The sequence below is a fragment of the Mirounga leonina genome, unplaced genomic scaffold (genome assembly GCF_011800145.1).
Source record: "Mirounga leonina isolate KUSES-001 unplaced genomic scaffold, KU_Mleo_1.0 Mir_178, whole genome shotgun sequence".
NCBI classification, from domain to species: domain Eukaryota; kingdom Metazoa; phylum Chordata; class Mammalia; order Carnivora; family Phocidae; genus Mirounga; species Mirounga leonina.
The window spans coordinates 24,966,086-24,978,482 of NW_023270464.1; the positions used below are offsets into that span (position 1 = coordinate 24,966,086).

Below are 12,397 nucleotides of genomic sequence, written 5' to 3' on the forward strand. Positions count from 1 at the left end.
GGCTCCCCACGGCCCACAGGGGGATGTGGAGCGTCGTGCAGCCTCAGCCCTCGGGCACATTCCACCCGTTGTGCCAGGCGCTGAGGATTCCACAATGTAAAAGGAGAGGAGATGATACTCTGATGTGCGATGCGGCAAGAGGTGAAACTGGAGGTGGGCAGAAGCAAGGGACTGGCGCTTGGAGAAAAGATCACTGGCTGCAGCGTGGCCAGCAGAGCAGGGGCGGGGAGACCTGCGGCTCAGATGGAAGATGGTGGCCTGAGCCAGGATGATGGCAGCGGGGCAGAGAGCGGAGAGTGCATCATCTCAGGGATATTCAGGAGCTGCAGCTTGGGAGGGAGACCTGGGTTTATATCCTGCCTCCCCCGACGGACCTTTAGAAACATGAAATCTCTGCGTGTGAAGTGGGTTTTAGAACAGTACTTAACTCACACTGATGTGAGGCACAGATGAGAATGTGTCAGCTACTTAGTGCAGAGCCCGCAACACAGCGATCGTTCTGGTAGCGATTATTAACACCAAACAACCCTAACAGAGTAAATAACGAGAGGAGTCTTCATGCTCCCACCTCCTGAGATTAGAACAAGGGAGAAACACCGGAGGCCACAAAAAAGGACGAAGCAGCAGACAGACGGCAGGAGTGATTACTGCCAAGGCAGCAGCGAGGCACTCTTATTTTGTGTTGCATTACTTCCATAAATTAAAAATAAGGTTAAACCCCAATTAACTAGGATCCTTGTCCCAAAACAGTGTCTTATATTCAACTTCCAGGGGGGAAAAAAAAAGACAAATAACAAAAAAGTAAAAGGATAATATTTATTTTTTTAAAAATTCCAGGGGATGTCCCGGATCAGTGAACAGTTCCGTTTCTTAGCCCTTCTATAGCTACCTTCAGTTACAATCACTGTTCAGTACAACATACTTGAAAAGCATTTGAAATGCCTCAAATGTCAAAAAAACATTAACTTACTTACCCAGGGCATACTATACTTTGCAAGGTAGAAGTACTTTCCAAAACGGTTACTACAGGGTATTTGCTGGTTAATCTTTAGTTAACCAGAACCACATACATTTCATAGATATTCCAGTTAACTGAGGTTTACATCCATAAGATACCAGAGATAGAAAAATGTCCCTTCTTCAGCAATTTTGAGACCTCCGCCACCAACACACCTCACTACCTTCTTAAAAATATAAAATGAAGTGCTATTTTAGATGAAAAATTTTTGTCCTAATTACTATTATTTAGAAAACCTCAATTCTTTTTAAGTTGTCACTTAAAAGAATTGTGATTTTTAACCATCTTCCAAAACTATTTGATAGATCTTAAACTTAATTACACATAAGCTTTTTTTTAACAAGATAATCACTTTTGAGGGAAAAAGAGAATGTTATTTATATAAAAATTTTGCTTTATAAAAAAGTATACAAATGTTACTCTACCAGGTATACTTCCTATCCCCTCCTAATACAGCTGTACCTGTGACATGAGTGAGGTCATAAATATGAAACGTATCTTACTTCTTGGGTAGAACTGTGTAGGTGACAGTAAGTATACTTTTCAGGAGTGATTCTGTTGGTTCTCTTTAAAATTTCAAAGTAGTTGTTAGAAAGGTCAGTATTTTATTCAGTTTCTTGTTATGTAAGATTATCGCCCCAATGGGGAACTGACGCTGGTTGGCCGGTCGCCACCAGCAGCGCCATCTCAATCTCGGGCATTCTCAGGAGCATCCCCCACACAGACACACGAGGACAATGGTGCAGTTCAGTGATAAAGAATCCAGTCTTAGACTCTACCTTTAGATCCTCTGTTTATGTCACATTATTGTGAATCTGTACAAACTCCATCTATAGTTTAAAACTGTACTACGTAACACGACTATATACTATTATAAAATATCCTTTTTTGTAAATACATTGAGAATGTTCTTGGGCATTTATTAGGCCTACTTCTAGCACTATTCTGAATGCTAACAACCAGATACTTCAAAACTCCAAATATAAGGTCAGTTTTCTTAATTTTCTGAAATTAGTTATGTGAATTAATGGGAATTCTTTAGGAATACTGACCCATCCCATCTCATGTAACCTTCAGAATAGATAAGCCTGTAAGTCCAACTCATCTAACCTTCACAACAGTTAAAACAACATCAACAACAAAACCAGCTGTCTGAAACAAGAATCTTTCTATAAAACTGTGGAAAGACCAGGAGTCAGCTGATCTATGAAATTATACAAGATAAAGCTGAAAGACCTGAGCTTTGTTTTGTTTTTTTAAATAGTTACGCCCAGTTCTCTTTTCCCCTAAGGTTATAAGAAAATGGAAAATCTGCTTTTAAACCATGCAGAGATTTAAATCAACATTCTTCATCTCCTCTAAGAAACTAAAATGTTTCTTATCTTAAAATTTTAAATATTCATAACACTCAAACTATTTTTTGTGGCCAGTTTTTTATGCCTTTGAGACTAGATGGTATGGTACTATTTAGCCAAGATGTATCAGAATGTTGAATTATGTATAAAATATTATTTCTGGTATTTGTCCATCTTCTATTGAAGTGCCATTATTATTGCCAGGGGAACTGAAAAAGAAAAAAACAGTCTTGCTAGCAGTAGGTGTCTCATGCACGACTTTCTTCAATCCTTTTGTGCCATAGTGGGAATCTGGACCCTAAATGAGAACAAAAGGTTCATTAGTAATTCTCATTTAATAAGCACTCAATTTAATGTGGTGTTTTAATTAGATTAACAATCTATTATATTTCATTATAGTTCTTATATGAAACTTTATGTTAAACCATTTCATGAAAAATGAAGTTTTTGCTACAAAGCCAGTTAATGATTAAAAATACTGAATGTAGAAGTCCGCTTTTAGACAACAGTGAAATGGTTTTAAGAAAATAATTATTTTATCTTCTGTCAAACATTCAAACTCCTACTCAAGCAAAGGGCTACTTCTTGCGAGCTGTGCTAAGAAGCTATTTGATATATCTTAAACTTAATTACACATAAGCTTCTCCAGTGGAGAGTACTTTAACTCCCAGCTTCCTTCTTTCCCCTCTTCCTAAAGACTTTATCGTCAGGGACTCTCAGCTTCTATGGAAAACCACTCTGTAACATGCAAGAGGAAACCCCCCAGTTCACCCTGTGGAACATTCTGGAAGACTTACTTTGAGTGTCGCACATGCCGTGTAGCACACGTTGGGCAGGATCTCTATAGGCTCTTTGAACATGACCCTGAATGTGTTAGCAGTCCCATCACAACTGAATCCAGTATCATTTTGTCCCAGGGTTTGCTTTTTTTCGTATTCAATGATCTGTAATTTTTCAAAGAGAAGTTACACTTGAGTTACATCAACTGAAGCCAGGTTTCACAGAAAGGAGTACGGAGCCCTGAGGAAGAGCGACTGCGTCTCTTGTGTAATTCTTCTGTACTCCCCTCTAACCCCCCGAGATGTCTCTACTAGGCCGTCAGGGGCAGGGAGGATGCCTGCTAACTGGGGCGTGGCAGCAGGACAGAGGCGCTTCCACAGAAGACACACGGCTCGGGTTACTGGTTTTTAGAGCCCCTGGATTTTAGATGCTGAGGAAAATGGGCCTTTACTCCTTGCTAGCCTGTGTCTTGCCACGAGAAAATTCTCACAGCATTTCCTACGTCGAAATGTATTTACTGAAATTAAAACGACCTGAAATGCAATATTCAGGTACACAGATATGGAAAATGTGAAAGTCCTGGGTTTTCAGTTTAGTTCCATAATCTGTGCCAGGCACAGAAGGACACACTCTCAAGGAGCTTCTAGTCACTAGACGTGTGTGCAGTGACAGTTCAGTATGGCGCTTGCAGTAAGAGCGACACGTAAGGTGAAGCTGCTCAGTGGAGGAGAATTTTATTTTGTCAGCAAGGGGTGAGGCTGCACAGAGGAGAATTTTAAAAGCTCCAGAGCTTACCAGGTTACAAAGGTCCGTGCGAGGGAACAGCACGTGCAGAGGCTGAGGCTCAAAGACCTGCCTTTTCATTTACATCTGATAAAAACAGGAGAGTGGTCATCTCTGCAGGGATAGTGACTGGAAAGATCACAAGGGGACTCCCGGGGCACTCTAATGCCCTGTTTCTTGATCTGGCCGCTGGCTGCACAAGTGTGTTCAGTGTATGAAAAGCGAGCCACAGGTACCATTAGAAATATGTGTACTTTTCTAAATGTTTATCACAGTTCCATAAAAAACTTAAAACCGGGGCGCCTGGGTGGCTCCATCAGTTAAGCGTCTGCCTTCGGCTCAGGTCATGGTCCCAGGGTCCTGGGATCGAGCCCTGCATCGGGCTCCCTGCTCAGCGGGAAGCCTGCTTTTCCCTCTGCCTCTCTCCCTGCTTGTGCTCTCTCTCTGTCAAGTAAATAAATAAAATCTTTAAAACAAAACAAAACAAAACAACAACACTTAAAACTGCAGCATGCTGGTGTCCTGGGGCCAAGCAGTAAGCCCCAGGATCCGATGGTAGCAGCAGAATCCACAACAGACCGCAGCACTTCTCTGAGCCCGTTTTATTGTTTCACTTGGGGGAAAACTTGCTTTGCCTTCTTCCTAAGGCTGCTGTGTGAATCCCATTAACAATTCCAGCAACGCCCGCGACAGAGCACGTGGCAAATACTTCACACACATCCCGTCTCACAGAGCTGTACGGTGGGTGCCACGGCTGACACCGCAGACAAAGAAACTGAGGCTGGGGGACACTATATAACTTGCCCACCATCACACCTCGAGGGGGTGGAGCTGAGACTCAGACCCAGGATGGTCTATCTGGCGGTGGATCTGGAGGGTGTGTGACGCTAGCCACCGGGGGAAGAAAGTAAAGACAAGTCCTATTTCTCATTTTACTCAGAGTTTTTATATTTTTCCATTTCAATGTAATACCTACATCCCTGATGCCCTCTCTCAGGCCTGAAGATTATACAGCCTGTTTAAGTGGGTTCACGGATCCTCCTGGGATAGGATCTTAATACTCCTTATAAAGTGAAATGGGGAGTTATCATGAAAAGCTTTTATACCCCTCAGAGGTTTGCTGTGGTTTTACTGCACTTAACACAATAAAAATAAAATGTTCTAACCTTTAAAATCTTTCAAACAATTTCAATGCACTTGGAACCTATTTGTTAAAAATATTAAAAATATCACTTTCTGGGGCTCCTGGGTGGCGAAGTCGGTTAAGTGCCTGCCTTCAGCTCAGGTCATAGTCCCAGCGTCCTGGGATCGAGCTCCATGTCAGGCTCCCTGTTCAACAGTCTGCTTCTCCCTCTGCCCCTCCCCCTGCTCATGCTCTCTCTCTCAAATAAATAAAATCTTAAAAAAAAAAAAAAGTCACTTTCTAATTGGTTTGTAAGAGTGACAAATTGACATGACTGATGTAAATTTATCAGCTGATTTCGTTTTCTTAAGTATTTATTTATTTATTCTCTACACCTGAGGGGCTCAAACACATAGCTCCAAGATCAAGAAGTGCACACTCTTCTGAGTGAGCCAGCCAGGGGTCCATCAGCTAAATTATTTTAATACTTATTTGTTTATTCGAGAGAGAGAGAGAATGAGCGGGAAGGACAGAGAGAGAGGGAGAATCCCAAGCAGACTCCACACTGAGCGCAGAGCCCAACACGGGGCTCCATCTCACCACCCAAGCCAAAACCAAGAGTCAGGGGCCTAACTGACTGCACCACCCAGGCGCCCCAGCTGAATTACAATGTAACTTTAGCAGACAGGATTAGACAATGAGCATAATGTCATGAGCAGAAACAATAATGCGATTCTTCCATATGAAGCAAGGGATCTTTGTGAGGTAGTGAGGAATCTCTTTCAACAGTCATCAAATCAGACCTTTGAACTGCTCCGTATTTTGAAAACTCATGATGTATTTTGAACATAAAGTTCACCAAGGTTTTTACTATTAACATTAATATATTAGTAACATTTTAGAGAAAGTTATTTTCTACAAAGTTTTCACTGTTTACTTCCTTTTCTCATTTCTATATTTCGTGTTTTAACTTATGCATAATATCAAAGTACAGTATCACATGTGCATAGTTTGTAAATACAAACCCAGCGTAGATGTGTTTCGAAAACAATTTTACTAACTGGGGTGTGTAATCACAATAGTGGGAGAACACTGGTTTACTGGAAGGGAGTGTGAGAGGTATTTAACTTTCTTCCGGATTAAGAACTGAGGTGGAGCAGATCTAAAGCATGAGGCAGGGTCTAGTCAGACAATCAGGAATCAGAAGGTGTTCATAGTTTTGAGAAATTAAACAATTTCAAGCCCTGGAGTTCGAAGTGCCATGGAAAAAGCCGGTGGATGTTTTAAGACAGCCAATGCACAGCAGGAATGACCGATAGAAGTGTTCCCTGGAGAAAGGAGAGCTCCTTCTATGCTAATGCTTCTGCGAAGGACCCCAGGACCCCAATTCTCTGAAACCACTCTTGATTGGTTGTAAAACAGAACTCTCTAGGCTTTCTGATACCTTTGATAATTATATTGAAATCTGGATTTTGTCAAAATGAGATCTTATTGTAAAATTACGTTTGTTATATTTCAAGATTACATACAGTGAGGAAGAAAGTGTACCTGTATATTCACTTGATAATCGGTGGGACCATGAATAGATCCATATAAACCAAATCCGACTATAGAGATTCTTCTATTAACTGTGAACCTGAGAATGAAATCAAATACAAAATAATACACATAATTCAATAAGTATTCATATTCTGAAGGCTTATAAAACTTTTAAGTGTTACCTGGAATAACTAATTTTGCTCATAAAAAGGAAAACGGTCATAAATTTGATATCCTTGGAGGTGTTATCTGTTTACCAAAAAACTCCTTCTAGAGTAAATTTTAACTTAATGCTAACTTAAGTAGAATTTGTTTTCTGTACTATACATTTCTGAGAGTCAAAGGAAATTATTTAACCTAAACACCCACTTTTGTTGTAATGATAATTTTAATGACGTATTAGTCCAAATATGTGTGCCCATCTCCTTCAGGAACACAAATTTGTCAGCCATTAGGACCGAAACCCAGCAGCCCAAACTAGAACAATTTCTCAGCTTGATGAATACTTACAGCCTGTCAGATTTAGATCTTGGGCCTGGCACCAGGGAAATAATGGTCAACAAGCTAGTCTACCCACACCGCACCTGTAGCCAAATGGAGGTCGCTAGTAACAGGCAAGTAAGCAAAGGAATCATCGGTAATTCCAGGCTGTGATCAGAGCTGTGAAGGAAGCGGCTGCCGTAACAGATCACAGTGTGCAGCGCAGGGTCAGGACCTGATTTACGCAGGTGGATCAGAATGAGATCTCATGCTGCAATAATTAGCAAGTCCAGTTTGGTCATAACAGTTAAGAAACAGACCCACCCTACTCCATTTATGAATGTACAAAAACTGACAGTAAGCCCAAGCAGCACTGAGAGACCGTATGATCAGCGAGCACCTGTGACATAAAGCAGGGGCCCTCAGCCTCCTCAGTAGCAACGTCAATGTCACTACTCCGGCGCTGAGCACCACTACGCCGAGTCCTTCCTGGGCCGGGTGCTGGGCTTCAAGATTTTACATCAATTATTTCCTTTAATCATCGTAACAGCTCTATAAACTCAACAACGCAGTACGGTTTTTATTATCCTCCGTGTTGACAGTTGAAGAAACTGAGGTTTAGAGAAATTAACTTGCCTGCGTCACAAAGTGTGGCACGGCTGGGACACGACTGCAGGTCTGCTTGGGCCAAAACGCCCACGCTCTTACCCACTACAGTCCAGTGCCAGGACTGCCTTAAGAGTTTTAAATATATCGTTCATAATACGGGTTTTTTCTTATTTTAAAAAAGTAATATATTCTCTGTAAAAAAAAAAAATTAGAAAATGCAGCTAAACAAACAAGGACAATTTTAAAGCACCTCTAAATCTACTATCCAGAGATAGCCCCCATTTATCCTTTGGTGCACTCTCTTTTCAGACTTTAAGTTCTATTTTTTAACAATGGGAAAATAAGACTTGTTTTCTATGAACACATTACTTTAAAAATCATCTCAGAATACACACACACACACACACACACATATTTTTTGCAACTTCTTTCTCATTTAAAAAGGTAAATGATTACTACTGGTCCACTATATTTAACTCATTTCTCATTGTTGGATAATCTAGGTTACTTGTGATTTTGTTATCATACAACAGTGCCGTGATGAATAATCTTGTAGGGCCTTAATTATGTCCTTAGAATAAATTCCTAGAAGTAGAACTGCTGAGGAAAATGAAAGGCATGTTCTTAAGGCTTTAGATAAACATTATCAAATTACTTTCTGGGAAGACTAGCACACTTTCCACCCCACAGGGAACAAAAATTGATTCTATCTCATGCTCAGCAATCCTGAGTATTTTCATGTCTTTGCGCCACTGAGAAACTGATGACTGACAAATTCTATTTACATTTCTTTGATTACTAATGAGTTAAAACATTTGCTCATATGCTTACCATCTACTAGATTGTCTCTTTAATGAAATACTCATGTTCTTTTACCATTTTTCCCTGCTGATGAATGTCTTTTTCATGTGGATTTGAAAGGCCATGTTATATAGCTGTGCTTTGTCAGTAAATATCCATTACGGAAAGTATCCTGTTTGTCATTTACTTATTAACTTTATGGTGGCTTTGGAAGTAAAAATGTTGGATTATCTGTAGTCAAATTATGACCTCTGCCAAGCTTAAAGAGGCCTCTCTCACCCCATCATAACATTCACCTCCTCTAGCACTCTCATGATTTCATTTTTTTAATGTTAAAATTTAAATATACCAATAGTTGTAGATGGGATCAGAAAGGATCTAACTTTATTTTCCCAGTGGTTAATCCTTTCTTCCCCTTCTAAATGCTCATCTATGTTAGGTTCCATATAACACTTACTTTAACTTTACAATACTTTTCACTTTCGATCCATGCTGCTCTTTTAAAAAGAGAAACATCTAGTCTTCCAGATTAAATTTAGAATAACTTTGCCAAGCCACTCCTCCGTACCAAACACATGTGACTTCTGAAAGGAACTGCGTAACACACAGGGCTTAGTTTGGAAAGACACTGACTCCAGTCGAAGCTCTCTAGTTCTTCATAAAGGTACGAGACCGTGTGTTTCTTAATGGATTTATTCCTGCTCCTTTATGTTGTCACTATGGTAAGTGGGATATTTCTTAATATTTTAACTGAAAATCTAAATATTTTTAAATTTCATCTTTTTATTGTGCCATATATACAACAAAATGTACCATCTTAGCCATTTTTAAGTGTGCAGTTCAGTGGGCCTGAGCACATTCAACCCTTGCCACCATCCATCTCTGTAACTGAATTCTGATGACACATAGGAACATCACTGGTTTTCGCATATACATTTCACAAGCGGCCACTATTCTCTTCCATTGGTTCTAACAGATTTTTACTGATCCTGAGGTTATCCAGATGGATCCATTGTTCTCAAAAGGAGTTCTGTCCTCAAGAAGGCCAAGCTCTGTTTTCACAGAGGATTAGGGGCACTACTGGAAGGAGCCAGCAATGATTAGGACAGTCTCCCAAAACAAAGAATCCCAATCAACTTTTAAGTGTCCTATCAGAATTCACGTAGGTGACAAATTCATTTAGAACTACAAGAGTTCAACCTAATCCTACTTGATTTACAAACCAAAGATTTTTGCTTGTTGTTGTTATAAAGCAAGACCACTTCTGCAGAGAGGATGTGTCTTACGTCTGTGCAAAGGAAGGAATTAGGGGATTATATCCAACCCTCTGTTCTCTTTGCAGAGTGGGGTCTCCAAGTCCCCAGCATCACACAGTGTTTCAAAGATTTTTTTTATGACAATTTTAATATTCATTGACCTTTACAAGAGATGATTAATATATAGTGGAAATAATATATAGTCAATTCTTGTTATTTGCACTAATCATATTCTATAAAGTTGCCACAAATACTAAACCACTGCTCCTGGGGGGAACATGTACACACACACACACACACACACACTGACACACCTCACATGGGTTATAATCCTAAAAACCGCTCATCCTAATAGATTCCATTTTCTTTATTTTACAAAAGAGAAAACAAAGGTTCAGAAGTGTTAAGTGACTTGCCAGAGGCCACCCACCAACAGGTGCAGAGTTAGGATTCACAGGCCCACAGGGCCCAGCGCCTGCCCTGCACTGCCCTCTACTGTCTCCATTCCCACAGGAGAGCGGAAATAAGAAGGCAAAGAGCACCTCCTCATGCGACCTCAAATAGGAACACACTTCCCTGGCAACGAAAATCTTTCCTATGACTTAAGAAAGCTTTGCGAGTATTGATTTTGGGAGTACGAATAAATTTTAGTGAGTAAGAGAGCTGCAAATCTGGAAGCTAAATAAATAGGATTGACTGTTCTTTGTTTTATTTGAAACCTTTAAGAAAATGACATGATTGGCAGCAACACTGCTCCTGGTTTTTGACACCTTAGTATGCTAACACCCGTCCCCTGCAAGCATAGCTGTCTCAGCACGCTGGTGTGCATGGACAGACTGCTTCCGTCTGTCTTCTAGTGTGTCCTGCTCCAGAGCCTACGTACTGAAGTATGTATTTTATTTGATCTCAGCTACATTTACTGCTCCATTACAACTAGGTCATTATGGTAATTAAAAACAATGTGTGAAGTATACAGTCTATGACCTTCTTCAGGTTATTAAAGAGGGGATATAAAATATTTTATTATAAAAAAGGGAGAACTGGTACTAATGTAGATAATGTCATCTGCAAATAATGAAAAAGACTTCTTCCTTTCCGGTACTCAAGGCTCTAATTTCCTTACCCTTTATGATAATCATAAATAAATCACATCACCCAGAATTAGAAGAATACTGCTGAAACACAGCAAGGCTGGCCAGCATTGCTATCTTGAGGTTTTGCTAGTCTATCACGTTAAAGAATTTTTCTAGACCAGGTCTATTAACAGTTATATCTGGAATGAGGGTGAAATTTTATCAAGTCTTTCTGACACCTACTGAAACAATCAAATTCCTTTTCTTCTTTGATCTGCTACTGTGGGGAATGGATGTTTAATATATTTCCTAATCCTGAGTCATTTTTTCAGTCTTCAAACAAACCCTGTTTGCTCATACAGTACTATCTTTCTGAGGTATTGCTAGATTCAAGGCACTGATACCGTACGTAGAAGTTCTTCTGTATCAATGAGACTGATCTAGAAATGTTTTCGTCTCATCAGACTACTGTATAAGGGTTATGCTTCTTTCAATAATTAATCAAGAAGTATTTTCTTCTTTTAATGCTCAAGGAAATGACCTGTTCCTTGAAGGTTTGATAAAACTCACCTGTAAAAACCACCTTGTGAAGGGACAGTTCTTTGATAACTTTTAATTCCTTCCACTGGTAATTGGTCTATTCAGGCTTTCTTCTTCAGTCAATTTTGATAATTTATATTTGCCTATAAAATGATCCATTCCATCAAGATGTTCAATTTATTAGCACAGATGAGAATTACATAATTAAAATAAAAATTGCCTTAGTATATGATTATATCCCCATTATTATTTCTAAACGTATGTTTTCTTCTTTTACTATTTTTGAGGTTTATTTATTTTGATTTTTTTTTAAGGAACCAGCTTACGGATTTCTTAATTCTAGTTTTAAATTCATTAATTTCTACATTTATCTATTTCCCTTCTCTTTTCTATTGTTCTTTTGCTATTCACTTTCTCGCTACTTGAGTTGAATGCTTAAATCATTGATTTCTACTCTATTTATTAAAAGTAGATTATTACGGTCCTTTCGTGTGACACTTTGGCCTCATCTCATAAATTTTCCTATATAATATGCTCACTGTGAATGATTACTAAATAGTCCACAAATGCCTTTATTTCCGTTTTCACCCAATATTTATGAGTCCTCCCCCTCAGGATTCTGTTTTTTAACAAACGTATTATTAGTTCCTAGTTGGATACTAAAGTGCCACTGAAGAAGTAAAAATCCAAAAGGTCTGTCTATGAAAACGGGTACTTATTCTATTTTGATATGTAACCCAAAGAAAACAGAATACAGCAAGATCGGTTCCAGCAGGATTATACCCGAGCGTCTTTCAAGCCTCTTGATCGCTGTCCCCGCTCCAGCTCTTGCAACTGGGCACGGGGCTGGGTCCCGCGCAGAGAGGAAGCCTCGCCGATTCAGTTCGCCGATTCGGGTGCAGGGCCTGCCGGCCCGCCGCGCCCGCCAAGCGGAACCCGGGCCGCAGGAAGCCCCCCAAGCCCTTCTACCGTCTCTCGGTTCCCGAGAGGTCCGCTCACTCGCGGTCCCGCGAGGAGACGGCTGTACCTCCCTGCCTCCC

At 40.1% G+C, this 12,397-nt stretch overlaps 1 protein-coding gene across 1 annotated transcript in view; it reads right to left on the reverse strand.

Annotated features, from left to right (window-relative positions):
• Nucleotides 1-802: 802 nt before the first annotated feature.
• The window catches only part of BTBD1 (BTB domain containing 1), a 43,003-nt gene continuing 31,408 nt past the window's right edge, over nt 803-12,397 (reverse strand). Inside the window, exons 6-8 of the mRNA XM_035024235.1 lie at nt 6,608-6,695; nt 3,171-3,317; nt 803-2,671 (exon numbers count right to left, since the gene is read on the reverse strand). Coding sequence (XP_034880126.1) covers nt 2,513-2,671; nt 3,171-3,317; nt 6,608-6,695 — 394 coding nt within the window. The 3' untranslated portion in view covers nt 803-2,512. The remainder of the gene's footprint in view (nt 2,672-3,170; nt 3,318-6,607; nt 6,696-12,397) is intronic.